General features: G+C 42.0%; 1 protein-coding gene across 1 annotated transcript in view; it reads left to right on the forward strand.

The window, feature by feature from the left end:
- Positions 1 to 8522: 8522 nt before the first annotated feature.
- RFX8 (regulatory factor X8) overlaps positions 8523 to 26760 on the forward strand; it is a 29706-nt gene continuing 11468 nt past the window's right edge. The window contains exons 1-11 of the mRNA XM_050915593.1: positions 8523 to 8572; positions 12034 to 12157; positions 14956 to 15017; positions 16531 to 16617; positions 20600 to 20662; positions 22217 to 22280; positions 23293 to 23427; positions 23513 to 23590; positions 24112 to 24225; positions 24880 to 25030; positions 26474 to 26532. Coding sequence (XP_050771550.1) covers positions 8523 to 8572; positions 12034 to 12157; positions 14956 to 15017; positions 16531 to 16617; positions 20600 to 20662; positions 22217 to 22280; positions 23293 to 23427; positions 23513 to 23590; positions 24112 to 24225; positions 24880 to 25030; positions 26474 to 26532 — 987 coding nt within the window. The remainder of the gene's footprint in view (positions 8573 to 12033; positions 12158 to 14955; positions 15018 to 16530; positions 16618 to 20599; positions 20663 to 22216; positions 22281 to 23292; positions 23428 to 23512; positions 23591 to 24111; positions 24226 to 24879; positions 25031 to 26473; positions 26533 to 26760) is intronic.

Here is a 26760-nt window from a genome sequence, read left to right on the forward strand (position 1 = left end):
TTGGCAAAACAGAAAAAAATCAGTGGTATGCGTTTGCTCTTAAATATTTATCTCCACATTTTCAGTTCAGCAAACACGATTCAGTTATTTTCTCAAAAGAAAAAGGCTGCCTTTTGGGGAAAGAGTAAGCATTACTGCAGGTTTGAAACATGCTGCAAGGCTGAACTTCTGTTGCTTGCATGACAAATACTGTAGACTGAGAAATTCGGAAGAGCCATCTCACAATCCCAGAAAGATTTTATTGAGATTAGTCTGACATCCCATCCTCACATCCTAGCTTTTTCCCATTTTCACATCTTCTGGAAGTTACTAAGCCTGGTCTGAACTCAAAAGCAGCAGTAAAAAGTATATTTTCTTTTATAAACACATTTTGGTAAACTGCAGAAACTTACTAAATACTGTTTCTGTCAAGACTGAGCTTCAAAGGAAAATTAATTTCAACTACTACAGGTTAATGATTTTATAATTTTTTTATTTTAAAATAAGTTATAAAAATTTTGTTAAAATAATCCAGGGATATATTGAAAATATTAAAACAGATAACAAAGCACTGAGAATTGTCTGTCTGAGGGCAGTAGGAGTGCATTTGAGAGAAAAATATATGAGGTACATTCTCTAGAATGCCTCTTAAAATGAAGTTTTGTCTATTATTTTTCCCATGGTTCTATCTTCCGTGATGGAAGGATGGTCACACTACCACTGGCTGCAGTTGCAATGAGGCTGCCAGAGCAGAGGGGCTGTTCGTTAAAGTTGCTTGGTTCCACGTTTTAGTTTTTTCACGTTCAGCAGTAATGTCATTCAAAAGTAAAGGGCAAAACCCATCTCCATACTCTGAAGTGCAGAGGCACTGTGCTCTCCAGCTGGACTCCTGCTTAGTAACTAAGCAACCGCATCCTCCGTCTCTAACTCACATGCGCTGACCTTACCGGAGGATTTTCTTTGGCAAATTTTACCCTTGAATCACTTGTAGATCTGTCGTTCATGTCTGAAATGTGCTTGTTGTAAGATTGTGAATGAATTACTTCAGTGAATAATTGCAGGTCTGCAGATCATCTCTGTCGTGGTTTAACCCCAGCTGGCAACTAAGCACCACGCAGCCGCTCGCTCACTCCCTCCACGGCTGGATCGGGGAGAGAATCGGAAGAGTAAAAGTGAGAAAACTCATGGGTTGAGATAAAGACAGTTTAACAGGTAAAGCAAAAGCCACACATGCAAGCAAAGCAAAACAAGGAATTCATTCACCACTTCCCATGGGCAGGCAGGTGTTCAGCCATCTCCAGGAAAGCAGGGCTCCATCACATGTAATGGTGACTTGGGAAGACAAATGGCATCACTCTGAACGTCCCCCCCACCTCCTTCTTCCCCCAGCTGTATATGCTGAGCATGATGTCATAAGGTATGGAATATCCCTTTGGTCAGTTGGGGTCAGCTGTCCCAGCTGTGTCCCCTCCCAGCTTCTTGTGCACCCCCAGCCTACTCGCTGGTGGGGCGGTGTGAGAAGCAGAAAAGGCCTTGACTCTGTGTAAGCACTGCTCAGCAGTAACTAAAACATCCCTGTATTATCAACACTGTTTTCAGCACAAATCCAAAACACAGCCCCATACCAGCTACTATGAAGAAAAATAACTCTATCCCAGCCAAAACCAGCACAATATCTCATTTATGAATTTTGTAATCCAGATTGACATTTTCAGCTGGGAATATATTTTCTGCAATAAATCAAGTAGTGTTAATTTATGCCCCATACATCTTTTGATCTATAGTGATACCATTTTTAAAATTAACGAGTATGAATGTTAATCGTCCCACTGACTGTAATATTGCCAAGTTTTGCTTTGCTTTATCCGCAAGGATTGTAAAATTTAATTCGAATAAGTAATCAAAACAAAGTCAATAGAAAATTCTGAACTGCCTTTTGGTGACCCCACATTTGAATTAAATGTTTGCTTCCCATGAGTAAGTCACATGGGAATTCTCACAGACAAATATTATGCTAGTAAAGCTCGCATGATCACATATTCATAGAAAATAAGTATGAAAGGATTACAACCACAGTTAAATAGAAGTTCTCTTTTGAATGCAAATGAATATTTAGGGTATGTACTCACTCAACTCTAGTCCTTGCTCGTGCAAAACTCCAACAGTACCAACCAGAGGGCCAGTCCCATGTTACAAACAGCACACAGTTGAAATAAGAAGTTTGCGGTGGTGGAAATGTTTTATGTAAGCCATCTGAGGAACACTTAGCAGTAAGGAATGTATTTGTAAGTGTCAGTGTGATGAGTGTAGTTCAAGATCAGAATCACAAATCAGGACCCTAAATCAAGGACGTCGACCGGTCCAGCGACCCACCATGGCTGCTCATACTCCAACCCCCCCAGGGCCCCTTCATGTCAATGCAAAGCTATGGGGTCAGAGTATAAACACAGATAAAGCTGCTCAAAGGGAGATTTCATATCAAATGTTTCACAAAGGTTGATTTTGTAATTTATTCTGATGGAAACAGAGAGTATAAATTAATGTAGAAGACATCTTCTCATCCTAAACCATATCAGTCTAATCTAATTTGCTAAATTGGGAAAAAGAAACACACTCTCATTCTACCAGAGCAATTGTTCCCAACCTTTATTCAGCTTCGTGTTTGCTGCTTGCTTCAGATCCAACACTATCTGTTTGGGCCCACAATATCTATATTCTAGCTACATCAAGTGGCCTAAGAAAAAGATACTATTTCTCTTTATAAAATTTGTCTTGGCTATATCTTTACACTGCTGCAGCTACAGCAATGCTACTGCTAGCAATGTAAATGAATGTTCTACTTATTTGAACAAAAGCCAAACATAGACAGATCACAAATGCTTCAGATGCAATTAAGAAAGAGACCGTGCAGCAATCATGAAATAAATTAGGTTGCCAGGGATGTCTGGAGGTTGTCTACTCCACCTCCCTGCTCAGAGCGGGGTCCTGGTGGATCTGAACAACTCAGATGGGTCCTGGGACTTTCAGGTTTCGTTATTCCTACAGTGGTTATGTGGTAATGCTTATTAAGTCTGTTAGGGTGTTTTCTCTCTCTCTCGAATTTATTGGTAGTCTCAGATTCAAGTATTAAATGAGAATATCATTTATGTAACTATAAGCAAGGCATAAATCATGCTATCTCCTGCTACATTTTCTAGTCTGAAGGATAAAACAAGCTTTGTAAAAGAATAATAGGAATATAGGGCTTGCAAATACGAAATTTGGAGAACAGTTATACAACTGTATACAGTTTTAATCATGTCACCTCTGACACTACATGCACACAATATTTCTTTGATCTGCCACTTTGGTCTAAGATATTCAAAAGGTGAGAAGATAAAACTACATCACTCGTGTAATACATGCTTTACCTTCAAAGAACTATTAAGACAGGATTTTTATTTGTTATAACAAAAGTCATTCTCAGAGGAGATAAACTGTTAACTGCATCGTCATTTAATTATGTCAAACTTATCATGCTGAAGCTTTCAACAAACACTTTCCAGAAAAGTATTGCTTAATCTACCTATTTAAGTGAAACACTTTTACCTGTCATTTTTAATAAAAAAAAAAAAAAAAAAAAAAAAGAAAGCATCTCTACTTTTCACAGTAAAGTCTGTATTTATTCTGGTGGAGGAGGGAGAAGTTTTCTCTCTCTTCAAAACTTTTGTAGCTGGACTTTACCTTGAGCATATTTCAAAGCTGCCCTTAGTGCCATTCCTTCCTTCAAAACTAATTGATTCACTGTGTAAGCATTCCTGATGCACAAATACAGTCAAGGGTCGTTTGCATCTGGTCTGCAAATCAGGCGCAGGAGCTAATGTCAGAGCTGCTGTTTGATCCGCCAGCCTCTGAGATACATCAAGCTTTTCTGTATGACTCACCAGTGCTTTTATTGTAAATAAAAAAATATTTTGTTTCTGTTGAAATTACTGTAACATGCAAAACCAGCATCACTATTTCAGAGTTTATAGTACAGCCGTTAATAATAGATTGTCCTATTAAACAGAAAGTTAACTCCAGTATACATCCAGGATGTAGAAAACACAACAAAAAGCACAAAAAGAATGAATGGGGGAAGCACAGTAAAATACTGCTTAGACTTGGAGAAGCAAACACAGCATCTTCTGCCAAGCAGAAATGAAGCAGTTGCTTTTTCCTGCAAGCATTACCTCAGCCACTTCTGGACAGATAGGCTTTTATCCATATCTCCATCTCCATGAGTCACCGTATAAATTGTTTGGCTGCCCTGAGCAGGTCTAAAGAGGGAGGACCATAAAGAGCAGGTGTCATCAGCACATGGTGGAAACCACAGTCCTCAGCTCCACAGTCACCCTCCTCGAGGCACTGCATATACAGGGAGCACAAAGGGCGACCGGCAGAGCCCTGTGGGAAGTGTTCACACCAGGGTCCCTCAGGACGAGAGGGACAAAGCTGCTCAGAGAGGCCCTGCTACCACTCAGGGCAGGACCACAAGCAGTCAAACAACATGGAGACACCTGGAAATGCTCTCATGGTACCCTCATTCTTCATCCTAGTCGAAAGGAGATCGGTAGCCAATGCTGCCCTGGGCAACATCTAGGATTAATGTTTTACCAACAGAGACTTAAGTGTTTCAGTTACTGTATGGAAGAGATTTCCACCCAGTCTCCCCACCAGACACTCCAAAAACAGGTGATTTCAGATGGTGTAAGGACTGGTGCAATTGTCAGTGATTGTCCCCCATCTCAAGTCACCAGACCCTAAGCCTTTCAAATGGCTTCACATCTTTCAAGATATCTTAGTCATGCAATGATTGCATTGTTTGAATCAGTTCATTCTAGTCCCGACACATCCCAATTTGCATACTATTTTGTGTTCCCAGCTCTGTCATTAATGTTTAATGCCTTAATTCAGCCATCAATCCCCACTCAGCAAAACGATTCAGCTAAGTACATACTTAAAGTTAAGCACATTCTTATACGCTTTGCTGAAATGAAGCGGTCTTACACACATGCTGACATGCTTTGCTGAACTGGGTTTTCATGCACAAAAGAGTTCACTTGCCATAGGCACTTAGGAAAGGAGCCTTCCTCTTCTTCATGTGCATTCACGTTGAAGTGTGTGGCTTGTGAAGGACACAGAGTTTTCTATAATGTCAAAGCATTATTTTCAAGGAGAAGGTGGTTGCAATCCTGTTTTGGTTTTGCTGCTGCTCCAAATGTCATGACACAACTAGATATAATCTTTTGTATTTTCTGAATTCTGTCAAGTGATTTATTTTAAGTTGAAGTTTCAAAGGTAGCTATGACTCTGACGATCTCTGTTCACAGTAAACTGATCAGATCGAGATAATGCCTGATCATTGGCATCACTCAGATCTCAAAGCAAGGAAAAATCAGTAAACTTTTGCACAGATGTCGTTTCGTACCTGGTAGGTCAAGTAGTAGAGATAAAAAAAAACCCAAACCCAACAAAATGTACTGATTGATTTCTCAAAGCAGGATGTTTACCTTTGTCCATGAGGAACTCTTACTCCAACACTGATCAAATTCTTTTAGCTTTTCATATTGAAAATTTGATAGTATGTCGCTGCAGGGCCTTGGTTTGGTGGGTGGCAGGGAGGGATTTGGTTTTTTGTTTTCACTTTTCAACCTCTTTTACCCATTTCTTTCTACAGGAGAATGAATGAAAGCAATACCATAGAGGCCTTTTCAGCTCTAGGGGAACATACAATTTATTACAGTCACATATTTTCATTGCTGCTGGTAGTGGTGGAAGCAGTAGTGGATTCACTTGCTTTCATGACTGTTTTATACATACTTTAGCTTAAGTGCTTAAAAATCTTATAGAGCACTTATTTTAAATATTTTAAGTATTTGAGAGATGTTAGCACTTTACTGTTCCTTTACAAGACAGCTGTCACCAGCAAGAGCTCTTACGTGGTCTGTTTACCTCACAAGGTATCCAAATCTCACAAGGTATCCAAATCTTCTCTTGAATATGGGGGTGGTGGGTGGTGGGTGAGGGGAGACAGTAATCTGAAGAGGCAATTTTGTGCTAAAGACACTCATTGCAACATTTTGGAGATATTTGTTACCTCAAAGTTTGATTTAAATTTGTCCTAGTTATGGCTGAAAGTCAGAGGAAAGGAGCTTCTTTAGCACACCTTTTAATCAGTTCAACCATACTCCTAATTTTAGGTCAAAATTTTGTTCAGTCAAAGTACATGTTCATTAAATACTCTTTCATTTTACGCAAGGAGGATGTCCATGACAGCAATAAAGAGCTTTGCAACTTTCGGCTTAGGCAAGAATAAAGACTTACTACAGCTTGACCTAGTGTACATCCACCCAGTCCTATCTATCTGACTGGATTAAACTGAAGAAGCAGATTTCAGGTTTTCAGTCAAATTCTACTAGCAGCCTGGCATTTAAAATCAGAATCCCCCTTCCCTCCCACCCCCCCAGAAGTATTAGATTTATTTGAAAGGTTAAAGAGACATTTTCTGAAAAACTGGAAAAACCCTAATCAAATAACAGTATTGTCAAGATTTGAACAGCACACAGATCCATCTCTCTCGTTATTGTGAACTGGAAATTGGACAAGAGAAATTCTGTGACCTCCTTTATATCTCTCAAGCCATGGACAGTAACTGGACAGTTTCTTTGTGCAGCATTTGCTTCCTCTTATCAAAACTTTCCTGAGTATTAGGTGTTGTCCAGGGACTTTCTGATCTGTGTGACTCCCCTTGCTTCAGTCTGTCACCACAGAAACAGTCCATTTATCGTTTTTCAGTTTTAGATAAGTTGTAAATGTTTTTTTCCTGCTAAGGCATCTTTGGGCCTAGGGAGCTTCACGAACTTTGTGGAGTGTCAGATAGTCCCAAAAAGTCAGTTGTTGGTCATGAACCTTGAGAACTATGACCAGGACTCAGAAGCACATGCAAACATGTAAGCAAGCCAGTTGTTGGAAACTGGACATGAGGCTTCCTCTTCCTCAGGTACATAGAGTGGAAGGCACTGCTATGACTGCAGTGTGGACAGGCACACCTGCATCAGCAGTGAGTGTGCCAGGCAGCATTTACTGCAAAACCCACCTCAGAAGCTCTATGAGTACTTACATGGCAAAACCACGTAAGTCTTACGGTTGCTGCAATATTACTGCTGCTGGTTCTTACGACAGCTAGTTTAAAGTAACCTGAGAAAGCTTTCACTCTACAGTATTTGCAGGAGTATTTGCTGTGTAAGCTGAGTGTCCCACAGAGAAGGTCAGTAGACTGTGGCAGTACAAAATCAAGACCAAGAACTGTAACTACTGAGGGAAGCTTCCACAATAGGTTATTAAGTACCATTATTGATGACAGATTGTACTGGTTACAATGTGCATACTAACCTGTGTTTTGGGCAGACATCGTTTTCAAGGCTTTGGTTCAGGGGCCTGTGAGTGAATAGCATCTTCCCATGGGGTTCTCAACACAGCACGAGGCTTTACAGATTAAGAGCAACATGTATTATACATGACATCTCTGTGCACTGCTCCTCAAAAGCAAGCTACATTGAGGGACTAGAAAACCAGCAACCTTCCACCATAAATTCCCCTTTCCTGGTCCCGTCTCCCCCACCTTTAATATTGCTGTCTACCGACATGTTGGCTTTGGTCATCTCATCATAACAAAGCAGGCAAGCCAGTCTGTGTCATACGTGGGCATTCAGCAGCTAATTAACATGAGGAAGCCATGGGAGTTTCTGAGAAGCTGAGCTCTGATGTAACCCAATGCCATCCACTAGGAAGCTTTTAGAGGCTCCAGCCATACATAATTTATTTTCGCCAGTCACATGGCACTAAAGCTCATTTTGCATAATGGATACTTGCAATGGAAAAGTGCTTACAGGGTTTCAGTGGAGCAGACGGCCCTTTCATCTATCTATATCAAAGAGAAATTAAACAATTACAGGAGTTTACAGCATTCTTGTAGAAAACTCTGAAAATAATGTTTTAAAGGCGTGCAAAACCTATTAAGACAGCACTTGATGCTATTCAGACGTACTGCCGCACAATTGCTCATTGACGCCTCTTTCCGGCGCCTTTGTACCTCCTGATTTACCTACAATTCATTTTCTCACCTGCAGTTCCTATAAAATTCGTATTTGGCCACAGAGGACTCGGTGCCAGGAAAAGGCTGCATCGCGGCTGGCGTTTGCACCCGAGCCGCAGGTCGCCCTGAGCCACCCCCGGCCCTCAGGTTTGCGCCCACGCGTGAGCGGGCGCAGGATCCACGCCGCCGAGACACACACACCCCCCACCCCCCCCCAGGGCTGCAGCGAGAAGCGGCGAGGCCGTGCCCGTAAGGCGGGGGAAGCTCCTCGGCCCCCCGGCAGGGCTGTGCGGCGACCGGCGGCCGGGCTGGATGCGGCCGCCGCCCCGCGACCGGGAACGGGCTTCGGCAGCGGCGGCGGCGCGCGGCCACCGGCCGCCCCGCCGGCCGGTACCCAACGGCACGGCACGGCCCGGCACCGCCCGGGATGGCCGAGGGCAGCCCCACCTCCCTCCTGCACCTCTCCATCATCCGCTGGTGCGTTGCTGCCCGCTTCCCCGCGGCCGGGGACGGAGCCGGCGGGGCGGCGGGGGAGGCCTCGGCTGAGGATGGAGGGGGGAGCGCAGGGGTGGGGGGGGGGTGGGGAAGGTGGCGCGGCTGGTCTGCTCTCGCCCCTCTTGCCGGGGGGGCTCTCAGGACCCGCCCGGTGGGCTTGCTACAGGCAGGGCAGGAATCTGACTTTTAACACTTACCGCAGTTTCGTAGGAGGAAAGCCTGGTTTGCCCTCACGGCCCCGTCATCGTGGCGGTGCATAAACGACGCCGTGAAAGCAGGGAAATTTCCCTGAAAGTCCGTCTCCCGCCACAAGCCTTGCTGGCGTGGAGGTGGTTTGACCTGGGGGAAAGGGGGTTCTGCCTCAGCCTACCCACTCACTGGGATCTGGCCCCTGGGCTGCCATCCACTTGGCGTGATGCTGAAGTGCAGATGGCGAGGGCCACCCCTGACTGGACCACTCGTGGCTGGCGTGCTTTTACAGTGCACCACGGGTGGCTGCGAGGCTGCGCAGCCGGCGGCATGCTGGCATTCAGAGTGATGCTGAGTGGTTGACGTTCTCCGAAGTTATGTTTCCTTGAGGTGAAGGTAATGGTTGAACTCCTCAGTGAGATACTTTCCGTGGTGGAGTAAGGTTGTCACCATCATTTTCTTGTGCTTTGAGAGCAGCGTCATTTGCTGCGTGACAGCCAAAGAGAAACCAGGGTTACTTTACTTCTTTCCCCAAGCACAGATGAGTCCAGCTAGTAAACAGCATTGAAGCTTTGTGTGAAACAGTAACAACACATACAAGCAAACTTTTAACTTGACAGCAAGTAATCTTAAATCTTTTTATTCCCCCTCTCAGTAATACCTGAGCAGCGGGAGTTAGTCTGTGCTTTTGCTGCAATATAGATACCACTACCCCCATTTTAAAAGGACTGAAGGAGGAGATTCATCCAAGGTCATCCAACGAGTTTGCAACACTGCATAAAACTGAATCATAAACAACCCTTGAAAGGATGTACTGATGATTTTTTTCACCACAACAACCTTCTGAATCACCTTTTCATGTTCTGAAATTTTTTAAATATTCAGCTTCATTTTACAATTGGTGCATTGACAATAGCAAAGCAGATTTTGGTCCAGAAATGGTTTAACAGCAGACTTGCAAACCTGGATAATGGCCTGGCTGCCAAGGGTTCACATACAACAGGTGGCAAACCCCGAACACCTGGAGTATATGTGAGGTCCTAGAACCGATCAGATAACAAACCCCACAGAAACTGTGGATAGAAAGTAGTAGATAAATGGAGGAGGTCTTTCCCCATGTGCTTTTCCTTTAACCTCCATCTTCCTCCCTTACCACACTTGCCTTTTGATTTTGTTGTCTTTATTAACAGTTTTGTTTTGATGCATGCCATAAACACTCAGGTTTTGAGAACCTCGGGGCTAAAAGGCAAGAAGATGAGCACTGTGCTCTTCTGTGTGGATTTTTTTTCCTGGTAGACAGTGTTTTTGTATTATGTGTCAGCACTAAGGGTGTGTTTGACTTGTTATTTGAAAAAGGCTGGCAGTTTAATAGACGATAAATTCACAAAATGAAATTCCCAAATATTTTGTCACTAAATGGTTAAACGCTGAGGCAAAACTATTGGCAGAAACCAGCTACTGAAGCATGAATTAATTTCTGCTGCACTTCCAATGACTCTTGTGGTGTTATATTAAGGATGAATTTGGACTTAGGTTTAATCTCCTCTGGGACTGCTCAATTACGAAGGGTTTTGAGATGGTTGCTCTAGAAGAAACAAGCATTTCTGCCTGCTGGGAGGCAGAGCTCAGTCAGGACTCTTATCTAGAATAGATTTCATTTATCTTTCAGCCCCATGACAGGAAATACCCCAGCAGCGCAGCAGATCCCCTATCTTTGGTGCAGGTTCCTGCTCATGCCTAGCTGTGAAACCTTTGCCGTTGGGTGGTGGGGCTGGTGGTGGTGAGGAGCTGGCAGGGAGCCCAGCCCAGCTCAGCCCCAGCGCTCAGCAGCGCCAGCCTCTTGGGTTGGCAGGTGAGAAGATGGGCTCCGAGGAGGTAAAAGCGAGGCTTTTCGGGGCCTTTTGCTAGGGAGAGGGAAACCTGGGGGAGGCAGTCAGCCTTCTTCCCTGGAGAATGGGGAGGAGGGATGAATAAAAGGCGAGGCAGACATCGTCAGGCTGCACAGCGATCATCTTCTCGCTCAGTCTGTTCTAGCAAGCCAGTTTGCTGCAGACCTTATCCTCTATCTACTGCCAATACAGCTAATACAGAAAGATAAACACTGGGTTGCCTGAAATCAGGCTACTAACGAAAGAAACAATGCTGATTTAAAATCCAACTGGCTTATCTCACCTGGTGATTACAAAAAGTCTGCTTTCCCAACCAACTCGACTATCAGTAAAGACACAGTGAGTAACTGGCACTGTGCTGCACTAGCATTCAGCTGATAAATTAATTAAATATGCATAAATCATTTGGTATAACGGAAGCAGAGTCAGAAAACAGTCATATGATCAGTGTGTCATGCTTTGAAAATTAATCTGCTTCTTTGCTCCAGCTTTGCTCCTGTATTTGTACTGCAGGAGGCTATTATCTTCTGACATCGAAACCATTGGCATTATCTCATAATTAAAGGTCTCTTTTTTCTGGTGAAGGTAACACCTCAGGCTAATAAGTAACTAAGTTTACATCTTCCTCACCTTATTCACACCAGTAGTTGCATTTACCTGACTATGGCCATTCTGATAAGTAGGATGAGTAAGGGATTTGGCCAAAGGATGAGTATTTAAACACCTAAATCAGTTTCAGTCCTGGCAGTTCTGTTACATAGTAACTGTAAATTAAAATACTGTTCTTTTATTAAACTTGTGCTAAAATCAGTGAGATTGTATGAGAACAGAATTTAGTCCTTCTTAGTTTGTGCACTCTCTGTCCCAAAACACCATATTGCACATTTTAGATGGAAAAATACTCATATTATTATCTTTAGTATAGTGGAGACCTTTCTAATTAGGAGATCAAAGTTACATCCTTTGATATAACAACAGTTACCATATGAGAGATGCTAATACTTTCTGTATTGGTGTTAATGTTATAATGATATTACTAAGTTGTGGTTTTTTATTAAAAATGATGAGATTTGGTTAATTTCTTAGCAGAGTCTCACATGACCTCTCTTACACTTTGGAAACAATGAAAGTAGAACTTTAAAAGTTAAAAACAAACATAGAATATATATATATGAAAATGTATAATTTTTTTCCCAGAATACAGATTAACATAAAAGGAGTAGCGCTCTCTTTGATTCTACACTTCTATAAAATCAGAGTAACTATTACAGAGTTCACTGTAAACCTGATGAGCTATTAAAATCACAAGCTAACAATTCTTTCTTCTAATTCTGACATAAACCAATTGATGTTTTTGTTTTAAAGGATAGCTGACAATTTCTATTTGTGTGAAGGATGCACTGTACCCCGTTGGCTACTATATGAATTGTATATGGAAAGCTGCAGTCCAAATTCCAAGTATCAAGTAAATTCAGCCACCTTTGGAAAGGTACAGAGTAGATAGGATATATAAGATAAGAAGCAGAGATACCTTAAGAGAAAATCTGATGATCAAATATACACACTGCATATCAAAAGAGATTAAATAACAGAGAAGAATGAATACGTAATGTATTATGCTTGTGTCTTTTCTCTTGTGTCTAATATACTTCTGGTAAGCCTGCATGTAGACAGAGTTATACTAGAGAAAAGAGTATCGTCTGTCATGGAGTTTGTTTTCTTCAGGGAACTAGTGTATGTTACACTAGCAAAGATTTCTTTTGCCAATATATTTTAGAAAGCTTTACCAGGGTAAACAGCGCAAGGTTAATAAACTCGTCCTGAGGAGCTGATCCTTCTGTCCTTAAAAGACCCCTTTGGTTGTTACATAATTTTATACTTTCCTTTTTAAGTATGCTTGGGGAGATTTTGCTCCAAACACACCCTAAAAAAGTTGTTACAGAATCATCCAAGCAAAACAAATGCAGATGTAAAACCCAATCTCCTTTAAACTGTTCCACTCTTCCAATACATGGAGGTTGATACAACCCGCAGAGCAATTACCACTTAGAAATCCCAGTTGCAATGTAGCTTGTAGCTCTTGTAGCTATTCAACTTTATTTAACAAATTAAGGAAGATAGAATGCCTTGTGATTATTTGTTGTTCAAGACTTTTTGTTCAGAATTTCCTATTTTTACCGCTAATATTATTCTATTAGTGCCCATGGTAAGAGCTACTAAGCATTGTTTTAACACAAAACCAAAATAATTTAAGTAAAAATTGTACCTGAAATCAATTTCATTTGTGCGGATAACCTCATTTTAGGAATCATTTATCTTAATTCAGTTGAATCTAATTTTTTTACTGGGTAAGTTAAATCACTCTTACTTAAAACTAAGATTTGAGTGACTGATCCAGTGTGATTTATTACCATAGCTTAATGGATCATCACCCGTCAGCCAAGACCATGGGTAGAATTTGCCTGGCTCAGGGTAGAGTCTGCCACGAAGCTAGTGACCTTAAAATCTCTCGGTAGCCAATGGAGAGAAATAAGTAGTTACATACGATTCCTCTCACTCTACATGAGTAATCTCAGGCAGCTCAGGGGAATTGTGCCTCGGAACTGCCTGTTTTTCTCCATTGACTACAGAGTCTGCAGCAACTAGCTTAGACGTCTCTACCTTGTAGCCACGTAGCTAAGATTAATCCCATCCTGTCTGTACACTTTCAAGTGCTCCAGCATGATTGAGTTACCACCTGTAAGCTAAGCCTTCTTGTGGTTTAAGTTAATGCATATTACTTTTAAGTTGGGACAGGCATGGATGAAGCATGAGTCTGGTCACGCAGAGGAGCTTAGCTGATGAGCCATAGTTGCTATAGGTTGATGCTTGCAACTGTTTGCTCACAGCCTTAACCGACCCAGTACATTGCGGTGCAAGTTAACACATCCCAAGTGAATAAGCCGGGGTGCAGCTCCCCAATGGCCTGAAATGGTCTGTCCTTCTGCAGCAGAAGGTGGGACTGTGCAGCAAGAGGCTGAGGAGGGCAGGAACTGCAGCAACCCTGGTTTAAACTAAAGGTGCACATGTAATCAGTTACCACAGCCTAGCTAATGGGCTGAGCTATTAATAATTCATCAAGCTGTAGTAACCTGACTGCATTACATGCATGTGGACTGTAAGGACTTTTGCAGTCAAGCCCTGTGTGAATCAAACTGTGGTGATTTAAGACACTACTAATCTCATCTGCCCTATCCCTCTGCGCAAATACACCACCGTCTCTGTAGAAGAGGCAGTGGGAAGAAGTATGTGTCTCATGCCACAGAAGCCCTAGTTTCATAGGCTGCCCTTTTAAGAAAATGGGATTATGCTAAAATACCAGCTTGAGAAAGGGAGCAGCTGGGGTGGGTGCACACAGAAACGTGCAAAGAACAGGACCACTCCAACACCATTAAAACTGGAGGGGCATGTTAATGCGAGTTGGGGAAATTTGTCCTTTAGCAGGCCTTTGGACCAGCAAAGTGCGCTTTGCACAGAGTCCAAGCTTCGTGCTGCCAAGTGGAGACTCTCCTCACTCCTTGCTAACTTTGAGTACTCAGTCCTCTGTTCCTGCTATATTGGGAATGTTAGCTCCAGCTGTCCTGGGCTAGTCTCTGTCTTCACAGGACAGCTCATGCAGAATAATCATAGTGAAGTGGATTATTACCCTGACAGTATCTTATTACTCTGTAGGGCCTAACCTTGACAGATGCTGCGTGACCTCAGTTCACGTTTACCACCGTGGTGGTCAAAAGGTTGCTTTGCAGCTTGATGATTCAGGTCCTTTTAAAACAGATAAGTCAGGCCCTATCCTGCAAGTACTCCTCGCAAGAGTGAGTGGGTAGGTGAAGTCCCTTGTGTGAGTAAGTCCTACTCGAATGAGTAAGGCTTGCAGGTCTGGCAGAGTACTGGAGAATCACAGCACCTTCGAATTTCCCTAGCTGATATACCGAACGTGACTGTGGGTGGTCTCCTGGTGCGTGCACTGACTGTGTTTCAGTGCAAGGTAAAACAGATTAGTCTAAAAAAATTCCTACCTGAGGGAGGTAATCCCTTAAATTACTTAGCTTTCGATCCGCAAAAGCCTGATTGAGTTCAGTTCAAGAGTTACCGTTTAAGAGGTATGTAAGAACAGGTATTAGCCTGCAAATGATGGAAAGCAAAAGAAGTGATTAAGGAGAAAAAAATGTAGCAGATGATAGATAGATATGTTTTTGAGTTTTAGAATGAATTTGCCAAGTGTCTTTAATTTTCTGTTTGTTTTTTCAGCTTATTCGGTTAGTTTTCCCAGGTCTGGGGACAAGAAGGCTGGGCACAAGAGGGAATACCAGGTACTGGTTTTGCATCCTTTGTTTAAAAATGTTATTTATAACTGTTTTAATAAAATTTTAAAATGGCTGAATTTTCAGCTCCAGCACTGTAATGTAGCAGCTGAATTGTTGGTTGCAAGTCTGTAATACGTCACAAGATCCAGAGTGATTCATGATGTCACCAAGTACATTGAAATAGAGTTAATTCCATGAAAACAACCACATTGGAGCTGCTTTGGTAGGGCATGAATTCCAGATCAGACTGGTTTTTAAAAAATTAGTGCTCCAATTTGTACTGGCTATTACAGCATGGCTGGCATGAGGCATCTGCCAGACATCACAACCTTACTCAGAGCTCTTGAGACACCAGGTCAGGAAAGCCTGGCTCCGGGATGCAGGGGGGTGGCAGCCATGATTAATGTCTGTGTTGTTTTCATCCTTGCACATATCTGTGGAGTGACCCAGCATGTACTGGTGGTCAATGGAAATGTTGTCAACAGTTTAAAACCATTTAAATCAGACCACCTCAGATCTTCCTCCTACATTCCTTTCTTTTCCCTTCCCTCTCTTCTTCTAGAGCACAGAGAGTTTGATACCCTTTCATTGATACAATGTTCAAACTTATTATCGCACTCTGAACATCCAGACTGGAAAAAGGGACATTTTTAAGGGCATTGAGACACCGTAATTTTACAAGCATTTTGAGTAGCTGTCAAGTCCTGGCCTTGAGACTGACATGCCCTTACTTGATCTGCAACTTTTCTCCACTAGTCTGGACTTGCTATCAGCTTGATCCAGCGAGATCCTTTATTTTGGGAGTGCCTCACCGCAGACACTCCCAGGCTTCTCCTCACAGCTGGCAGGATTTGGGACGGTGCGTGATAGCCCCCAGCCTCCATGCTTTCTCTTCCCATCATCAGCAGCTTACCCTCTGCCGGCTGCTGGTGGCCCGAAACCACTGCACTGCTCCCCTGGCTTCCCAGTGACGCAGCCTGGGAAAAGCCAGCCGGTAGCACCCCAGTAAGCAGGAATGGCAACTCCGCTGGTCACCGAGGTCGGGATAAACCATAGAGAAGGCCTGGTGGGTTTCTGGGGTTTTAGCTTGCCATGACCACTGATGGGCCATCCAGTCCCTAAGCTACTGTGAACGGCTGCGGAACAACTGCACTAAATCCTTCAGCTTCGGTGGGGATACGGGGACCTCCGTCAGCTGAGACTCTGGTCCCTGACTTCACTAACTGTCCTGTACAAATCTGTCGCACCACATGCACTGGCTTAAGTTTTTTTGTTTAGAAGAAGGTGTCATTCCAGGGCAAAAACTGTTAAAAAGAGTTTGTAAAGAGTTTGTGCAATTATCTTCTGTTGGGGAAAATAATTTTTCAACAGAATTTAAAAAACAAATGTACCTTGTTTTACTTGGTCTTTTCTTGTTTAAATAGAACGATCATCTGCTTTCAAAGGAGGAATATGAATTATTTGCTGACTTGTTGAAAATCACATGGTTGTCAGTTCATTTTTTTTTTTTATTTTCTAGGTATCATTATGATGGAATAGCTATCAAGAAGAACTCTTCCTTTTATGCACGTTATTGCTCTCTTCTGTCTGAAAAAAATTATCACAGGTTTGTTTGCTAAAATGTTTTAATCATAAAATGTCACATGACACTCTATATATTGTCTGTACATAAAAGTCTGTAAATCATCTGTTGAACATTGACAACAGTATTATATTTTTCTTATTATTATACACACTATAAACAGTATTATATTTTTCTTATTATTATACACACTATAAAAGTGCTGTGCCATTAAGTGCTGCGCCCTAATAGAGAAGCTCCATTTTCAAAATGTGCCCTGCCTAATCGGACTTCCTTGAATCAGACATTTTAGCCATGTAGATCTTAAGAGCAGGAACTCTTGCCAAACTCAATATATTAATATATTGAGACTCTAAATGGGAGCTCAAATATAGCACCTTTCTTATTAAACAGTAGGCTGAAGAGACGTGTATTAAAGTATAAATGACTGCATTGTTTTGAAGAGTCCTACAAGCAATCATGTTATCTGGGTTTTTTTACTGCTTGAAACAATGAGGCATATTACTTTGAAAATGCCTCCTTCACTTTGTTTTAAAATTTCAGATTTTAAAATCACCTCTTGTAAGGAAACAACAATGAGAAAATGTATAAGATGAGTATAAATTGATTGCAAAAATTAAAAGTCTAAAAATAATTGATGAATGTAAGATACTTTGGCAGACTGAAGTGTAGACATGAGCATGGTCCAGTTGTGGGCAGGCAAGGAAGAGTTCTCATGGTTAAGCTCACGGTTGAGATAAACAAACCGCAGGCTTGTGTTTCTCCCCAGAAAAAAGGAAGGGAAGTGCTGCCATTCCATAACAGTTTTACACTCCTTTTAAATGCACAGGAGAAGAAAAATAGGTGCAGCCTACGCCTTGGACTTTGGAGACCAGGCTCGTATCCTCACTGTCTTACAGACTTGTACATTACTTTAATGTGTATATGGATAAATTCTTTACTTTGCTTTCCATTCTTTAATATGGAGATACAGCATTTTTGTATAGCATGAATGTTAGAGGGATACAAGTCAGCCTATTAAGCACCCAGATATTCTGGTGATGATGAAATTGTTTCAGTGTCTGTGATATTTTATATTATAGTTACTTAACTGAGTGCATGCTCTGCAAGAGCATGGAAATATACCCATAGGTTTGTTGCCTTTCTCCACGGGTTTTATAGCAGAGTAATGTTGCAGAATTCCATAGAGTGATGACGGTAAAGAATGAGACAGGGCAGAGGATCAGGTTCTGCAGATGATCAAGTGGCAGTCAGTTGTTGTGAGACCAAACAAATTATTCATAGGCAACTCAAGGCTCCTTTCCCATGAGACCCTTACTGAAGTGATATCCCTCGCTACCTGTGCACCCAGTATAACCAGAACAGGCATAAGATTTGACATCCGTAACAAGGAAAGGTCTTGGCCACTGTTCAAGGAACACTGCAGGTCTCTGTCTGAGTCTCTGCTGGTCTTTGTTCTTCAGGGAAAGAAAGGTGTTTCCCTGCAGCGTCACTTGAAAACAGCAGTCTTGCTGGGCATAGTAGAAGAGCTGCTAGTTCTGGTCATAGAAGAGATGAGAGAAAGAACAGAACAATTTGAATTGTTGCTCTTTTTCCTCCCCGTGTAGAAACATGAGGAAAAATTACAAAAAGTAGGAGAAACCAAAGAAGCGATGTTGGCTAAGTCCAGGCCAGGTGCAGAAACAAGGACTTTAGCCACTGCTGGGAGCCAGAAGCACCACGTATGCCAGCATAGCTTCTGTCCTTGGCCCTCCTCATGGAAACGAGCCATGTTCTCTGATGGGCTGGGGAACACACTACAGCCCATGCTTAACCGTAGGAGAGCCGCTGCACAGGCTGCAGGCCTCCCTCTCCTTCTCCACCGGCTGCCAGAGGTGCCTGCCCAGACACCTACTCCTAAAAAACTATATTTAGTTTGGTCAAACCAAGGAAAAGGAGGCATATTCCAGAGAAAGGCCTGACATCAACCAGCCATCTAGTGATCTTGATATAGTTTCTTGGGATAACTTTTCAGATTAAAAAAAAATCAAAATACAATGATTGTACTCAGACAAAGATCATCTTTCTAGTTGCAATAGAAAAGTCTCTTAACTATAAAATTATCTTGTCTGATGCTTCCTTCATTTAAGACAGTTGTAAGAAGTCACTAAGCTGTTGTGTGAAGCCAGACAGCTGAAATTAGAACAGCTTCCACTCTAAATGCAGCCACAAGTCCCTGTCCCAAGCCAACGTGCAGGCCCGCAACACCTGGGCAGCTGGGTGTCACAATTACTTCTTAGTGTCTGATAAAGGACAGCAGGAAAAAATGGAGAGAAACCAGTAAAAAAAGCACAAAACACAGCCAGAGAAGCATGAGTAGCACAAGTCCAAAAGAAATAATTAGGTCACATACAAAATAAGCAGCAGCTTCAACCAAATAAGTGAGTTTGTTTCCATCTGTATTGATTTTTGTACATTCTTTGCAAATAAATAGGAACACATCAAGGAAATACCTTATCTTTACTGTCCTCTCAGTAGGGTTCAGTACTTTTTGAAATCAGAATTAATTTTTCATGATCCAATGAAGTTGATAAAACCAGCAATGGCAAAGTCTAGATTTTTTTTTAATTAGAAAATCGGAATTTAGAAAAAGAGTAATGAAAACTTGAAGACTTTTCTACCTGCAAGAACAAATTTTGTTCTCACAGAGGTAATCATATAATTGCAGCAGGGGTATTTGACCCATAACATCTCAATTTTTGAGAGCGTGTTGGTGTAGAAATTTCCAAATTATAGTGAAGAAGATATTTCATGTATCATTTCAGTGCAGTCCAAATGCTGGTCTGTGGACCAGACCCCACTAATGGGATATACTTCTCTGGCTTGTTGCCATTTCCCTCTGGCAGAGACAGGGGATGTCTGTTTGAGTAGTGAACGTGTCCTAAATAACTGCTGCTCCCCCCCATGCCTGAATAGAGTCCAATATGCACCTGAGGGGAAGGTGGAGCTGGGAGCCCAGTTGAGAGACCAAGGCATCCACCCAGCCTGCGGGCTGGTGAAGAAAGGGATGGTTTCAAAACTATGATCCACTCTCTCTAATTACTGAACAGAATATTTCGTGACCATATTGAGATTGTGGGCAATTGACATGGTGCTGGTAGTGAGGAACTAGGCTCGTGAAGGATCTGGCAGGTTGGGAGCTGTGCTTGTTGGTGTCATAGAAACGGCAGTAAGATTATAATGGTTTGCCGTTGGCTAAAAAGAAGGCATTTGCCTTTTGGTAGTCAGCAGGGCTTCGGATGTATTGGTTGGTTGGGTTGGAACGTGTTCACACGAGGAGTGATGAGGATGCTCCTATACAGCACCTGTGAGTTGGTTCATTTAGAAATCTTGGATTTTTTGAAGATATGTGTACCACAGCTCTGATGATGATGTTATGAAAGTAGTGTAAATAAACACAACAGTAATCAATGAGGTCTCCAAAAGTGTTACGGAGATCTAAGGGAATATGGTATTTATTGATTTGCATTACAATAGGGTGCCCTCTAGGAATGGGAGCTTTGAGGACAAGTTCTCCTTAAAATGGTACTTGGTCTGGCTCGGAGTACAGCAGTGTTAAAAAAATGCCAGTGAATTCTGGTTTTGTAAGAGTTACTTTATGATTCAACTAGTAGGGAAGGTTTGGTCTTCTGACTTTCTAATGAAGCAAAACCATGATCTTTTAATAAAAAATATCTGATACGATTCTAGCAAATTAGCTTTTCTAATCTCAGTATAATCTGACAGTCAAGAGCATGCATGTTCACCGCCCTCCCTCCTTTCATTTTTCCTTTGTCCTTCCCGTTCGCCGCCTCTGTTAGTCTTTTTGTCTCCCCACCATTGTATTTCCCATTTTAGCTCTAGTTCCCACCCCATAGCATCATCCCAACTCTGCAAGAGGTACGGTGAAACTCCTTGTGATTTTGCTGTCACCCATTTTCCCCTTCTCCCACCCACCTCCTCTTTTGTGTGTCCTGTCTTTACCCAGGCATCGCTCTCCAGGGGAAGCGAGCAGCTCTGCCTGGCAGCCGAGCACCTCTGCGGGCACTGGGTGAGTCCAAACCCTCTTCGCTGACAGTGGGAGCACATAGATGTTAGCTTTCCGTAGGTATTTGCACTTAATCGTCACCGAGGTCCTGGCTGGCTGCTGGGGCGCAGGAGGACCCACGCAGCACCCCTTCTCGCACCTCGCCATCCCCGTGGTGGGGGGGAGCGGGGAGCCAGCCTGCCGCCGGGAGCCAGCCCACTGGAGGAGAGCGATGCTGATACGTGTTGCCATAGTAGCAACAGCAGAAGATACAGCTGGCCGCCTTCTCGGGGAGAGCAGAAGCTGGAAAATATTAATTAATTGTGTTTCACAGGCTTTAGAAATCTGCAGGAAGGACCCATTTGAAAGAAGCGTTATGAAACATCTCTACTTACACATTCTTCCCTTTGTCCAGCCACCAACTCTAAAATGTCTGGGAGAAAGAGTCAATAGCGTTAGCAAACATACCCAACATGAATGTTGTGCCTCGCCTTGGGCTGCCAGTTTGGTTGTTTCACTGGAGCACTGCCTTCATGGCAGAGAGTGGTGGCAGGGGGAAAAGTAATTTTTCAGGTGGCAAGGGTCAGTCCTGTGGATAGCAGAGAAGCAAGAGGAGGCATTTTCAGTGGCTTGAGTTTCCAAGCAGATAAGCTGTTACATTTTGTCCTCTGTCCCTTCAGGATGTATGGTGGTACCCTCATTTATAATACATCACAGCAGTGAAACCCAGCAGCCAGGCTCTGATTAGATAGCCTGAGTGTTGGCAGTCACCAGTGGAAGCACATTTTCTGCAAAGCCCCTGCCTGTCACCCTTCAAAACAGCCGAGTCCAAAAGGACCCTGGAGTTTGAAATGCCTTCACAGACAGTGAGCAGGTGTCCGCAGCAGATGGGGGCTTGACTGGAGGAATCCAACTCTCACAGCACGTCCCTTTTACCAGCAACATTACCTCTCCCTCCTGTAGGATTAGCCTCAGCAAAACAGGCAGGGAGAGAGGCAGGAGATGGTAAAGCAAGAAAGCAGCCTGTTGTGCCAGCATCCCTGGCTTTTCAGCCAAAAGCCAGTGGTCAAGCCTTTGCAGGTCCAGGTGAATTCTGACCGTGTGGAACATCACGGCAGGCTTGCAAAGTAAATGGGGGAAAGTCAGAAACACAATCTCATCTAAACTGATATAGGGTGCAGAAAATGTAATTACTGTGAAATGAAAGCACAAGGATGATTATGCTTTCATTGTTTCCGTGTTGATAATTATTATTAGCATTCCAAACGAACTGCAACTACAAATACAAACCCACGATTTTGGTGCAAGAAGTTGGAAGACATTGCACTATTAAATGGCTAATACCTTGCCATCTTTATAATTAATGGTTCAGTTTTATCTTAAAATTAAGAAATTGGTTTTCAGACTCGTTAGAAAATCATGGGGCTGCTGAATGACAGGAAAGAGAGCGGGGTTTGTTTGCCAAACACAATGTTCCAACCTAGAGCACTCTATCCAGTTTGAGCTCATTTTCTTACTAAATACAGAACAAATTGGTGGGCTTTTTAAGGGGTTTTTTTGTTGTATATTTTACCACAGTGGAAACGCCTGCAGTTCTGGAGATGCAGCTGGTTACAAGAGCAATAGCCAAAAAAAAAGAACAGTGAGTTTCAGATACATTAGACTTACAACAAATGTCTATCTGTGTGTTTAATTAGAACTGCTATATAATATGATCTGATGAAATACAATTAACCCATCATTTTCTTCAAAATAATCTTTGTCTGCGTAATCCCACTAAATGCTTACTTCCCCCACTCCTATTTCACCTGGTATTTTTGTTGTCTTAACATCAGCTCAAATAATTTTATCTGTGCTGAGAGCGGAAATTGTGGTTGACAGCCCAGGTTTTGAATATTTGGGGAGTTAGTGGGGCACAATCTTCCTTGCCTGAGGCCCAAGGTAACAGATCCTCATCCTGCTGAGCCAGTGTCTTTTCAATGCGCTCAGAGTTTATTGGCACGGTAAGTATTTAAATACTAGGAAATCGTTAAGAAAAAAGAGCGCAACCCCTGCTCATTGAAAAGGGCAGATGCGAGGCTAACCTGTGGCAGTTCTCCCATAAGCGTGCTGTCATGGGATGGCTTGACACCGGGGTTGTTGGAAGTCAGCCAGCAGAGCATGAGCAACAAACTTATGATGTGGACCAACGTGAGGAAAAAAGGAGAGACTGGATGTCTGTCTTATTTTTACGGAGCACTTGGGTGTGGTAATGAGTGCTCTGAAGTGGATATAATGACAGCTGATGAGAAATGTGCTGTCACACCGACAGCAGAGCCAACTATCTGCAGCCTTATTTAGAAGGTTACAACTGTGACATGAGTGCTATAGAAAATATATGTGGAAGATATGTATAGCATTAAGTATTCACTGGTTTTGAAAATAAATTTATGTACTGTTTAGGATTTAAATATTTAGTCAGCCATGCTTGTTTCTTTCATCCAACCCAATTTTCTAAAAAAAAAAAGACAAGCATTCCTCTGAAGAAACACCCTGTAGTAAAAAATCACTTTATACAATTTCAAGAAAGTATTTAATACCTTTAACAGAACTGACAAGCTAATTGTGATCTTTTTTTTTTTTTTATTGTTCAAAATAAATTCTGATGCATTGAGAGCAAGAATTTGCACTGTTCTCCATCTGTCATTTATCTGAAGACTGAACAAGAGAGATTTCAGTACCCTTGGCCTGAATTCAGCAGATTCTATCTTTGGGAGCAAGAACTAGGGAAGAAATACTCCTACGAAATGGTACGTTCAAGTATTCGGTCAGCAAGCGAGTTAGCTCTTTGCCTGTGTCATCTTTTTGTACCCTCTTTTTGGTTACCTTCTCCAGGTTGTACTGCTTGCCAATGAGTACTACAGCCATTGCCAAGATATTTTACATATGGTGAGAAAGAAAGAGCTTGACAAGGTATGCCTTTGCTTTCATAACACTCATTCTGACGACAGCAAACAACTGTAAGGATAAAATTGTTTCTGTGTAGCTTATTTACTTGATGGTTTGATCTAAGGTATATGATCATTTATAGACAAAAGGAGCAATCAGTCAAATTATTCAGGAATTCTTAATTAACACAACATGCTCCAAGAATCTGAGTTTGTAGGCATATCCTGAGCACTCCTGGCACATCAACAGGTCTGAGCCCAGCACAAAACCCAAGGCCACCGACACATATCTTTCACTATATCTGCATATCCACGGCACGATTCTTTGTTCCTCTCCTCTTTCTTACGCTGCCTTGCGAGGTTCAGCTTGTTGCCCCAGGCTGCTTCCACTTACGCTGGAGCCCGGCCAGGATGGGGCCAGGCAAAGATCGCAGCTCCACGGTCATTCGTTTGCTTCTGTGCTTATGTGTGTTGTTTTACTGAATTATGCTTCGTATTTCACAAGTGTAAAATTAGTGAAAATTCATAAAGGACTTTGTGCGACAGGTGGAAGACTGTATCATGTCATTCTGGAGGTCTCTGCAGCCTGAAAGAATAGCACTGATGTCCTTGCCAGATGTATGCCAGCTGTTCAAAAGCTATGATAGGCAGCTATTCAAGGTACTGTAGACACACTTGTTTGTTGTAATTATGTTATCATATGTTTGTGTCTTTTTGGTAGTTTTACCTGGGGAGAAGGGCCAGTTGTTTCTTGTGTGCTGTACAAGGGGATTTTCACTCGTACCTCAAGTCTGTACTTTGGCTTCTTCTGAGACAGCACAGTATGGATTTTGAAAGGAGCCAGTGGAATTTGAGATAACTTCCATTTTGCTGCTATATATTCCTTTGAAAGTCCCTAATATCAATGGAGTATGCTGTTATAAATGTGGTCTGTGGTTCTGGCATGAGGTTATGTGACCGAAATTTCAACTGATAACTGTTTTCCAAATTACGGGAGTTATTTTTCCTTTGAGAATACTACTGCATTTCTCTGTGACATTCCACATAGAAATATGCAGTTTTCTGATCAAAATAATTGGCTTCTTATTTACAGCAGGTCATTAAGTAGTGTCTAGTAATTAATTCAGGAAACAACATTTATTGTTAGGATCTTTCTCTTTCTGCTAGTAAATGTAGCTTAGCTATTGCTTAATTGGAAGAAAAAAATGGGCCTCTTTACATTTACATTTAAACTATCAATACAGTTTTGTTTCATGCTGCTGTAAATATCTGTAGTACACCAATCATGTGCAGGTCCATGAATTTGTATTCTAGGAAATGGAGAACATCCTATTTCATGATTTCCTGGAGGAGGTGCCTGTGCAACACATGAAGTCAATCAGATTGTTCAGTAAAAATGTTGAACTTTGGCTGCTTAATGCTTTGGAAGAGTTTCCGTTACCACTCCAAACATCCAAGTCTAAAGGTATGTTTGAGTAATAGAGAGATTTTCATAAAATAATCTTTGCTTAAACTGGAGAGAAGATTGTGTTACAAGACTCTTACAGAAATTATTTTAAAAACTTTTTTAGCTGATATAACTTCGATAGTAGTGAGGACGAGTTAGTTGGGATACAGTTAAATAGTCTCAGATAACGTGTGAGAACATATTTAAGCCAAAATTATTCCCAATTCATGGTAAATTGAAGTGTACTTGAATATTTTAAAGATCTGTCTCTTGCCATGATTGCTCTGGCTGTGTAGATGACTGAATAATATGCAGTCTGCCCTCTGAAATTTAGGTATTGTTCTGTCTCTTCACCTTGCAAGTGGTTTTATGCAGATAAATTAATTAATGGTTATAGCTCAGTTCAATATAAAGGGAAAAAAAGCCATAGTCCCATAGGGAAACTATGTCTGTCGCTAGAGGAGGATTTGAAAAAATCTGTACTATACAAAGGTGTGTGTATATGTGAGTGTTTGTAAATATGTACGTACATACATACATATATTTATATATGATGCTGAAGATTCTGACTAAAACATAATGTTGCTCAGTTACTCATTGAGTGAAGACCAACTCCTCAGTAGCAAAGCAGGGCTCCTGTGTAGACAAAAGATTGTATTAGCATTCATACGCTCAAGGAAGACTTGCAGACAGTCTTAATTCTGACATTTCTTACATTTGAATGCTTGACAGAGCAAACTTAGTATTGTGTTTTTAATGTGTGCACATGGAAGTATACCTAATTAATCAGCTGCGACCCTTTGTATATACATCCTGGTCTTTCTGGTTTGTACAAACTTCAGAGAAACAGAAATTTTCACTTGAAAACCATTGCCTGTCTACAGAAGTTTGTAAGTTGCTTTATACTCAATTTTCCTGTAACTAAGAATTATTTATTTTATATTTTATTCTTAAAAAGGATATTCTTGGACCATGCTTGTCATAATTACAACACATTATAAACAGGAGAAAATAGCACCAAAGAAACCAACTCCTATTAACAGTGCTGCAGAATTATAGATGCATAAAGGCGGAAATGTAAACCCTCTAAACAAAATACAGGAGGTTTAGAATTAATGTTGCTTTCATTCACCTTAAACCATACATGTAAAAGCATTAGTCTTGATTAAGTAGTATTTAACGTAAAAAAATATTGGAAGTATTTTTCCTGTGTGTCATGGGTTAACAGACTTGCAGTGAAGGAAGAGTGGTGACCCGGGCAGCTTCTGCTTGCAAGCTTTAAACTGCGAGGGTCCCCAGCCCAGCCCATAATGCTGGCTCAGTGCCCCTGCTGTCCCCTCCGCTAGCCTCCGTAGCTCCCCTAGGGATCTGCTTTCTAACTTAAAAGATCTGTCTTCATTAACGTCTTCTGGAGGGTAAAATATTAATGATATGAAACATCTGCCTCTCTTTCTTTGACAGAAGTTACAGTGTTTATAAAAAGACTCAGGAGAAAGACAGACCTTTCTAACATGGCCAAGGTATGTTCCAGAATCCGTGAAACAAAAAAGCTGGGCATCTCATTCACTCAAGCAGTTTGGACTATTTAGGAGATGCTCCATTGTAGTAAAACAGCAGCAGTACAGGTGTTCTTAGCTGTATACTGACCATGGTCCAAATCATGCCCACCCTCCTACCCATCTCTTCCCACACCTTAAGTATGCTGAGGGGGCCTTTTCCTCCCTCTGGGTTCTGTGAAAGCCTCTGAG

Source organism: Gymnogyps californianus, chromosome 1, assembly GCF_018139145.2.
Source record: "Gymnogyps californianus isolate 813 chromosome 1, ASM1813914v2, whole genome shotgun sequence".
NCBI lineage: Eukaryota > Metazoa > Chordata > Aves > Accipitriformes > Cathartidae > Gymnogyps > Gymnogyps californianus.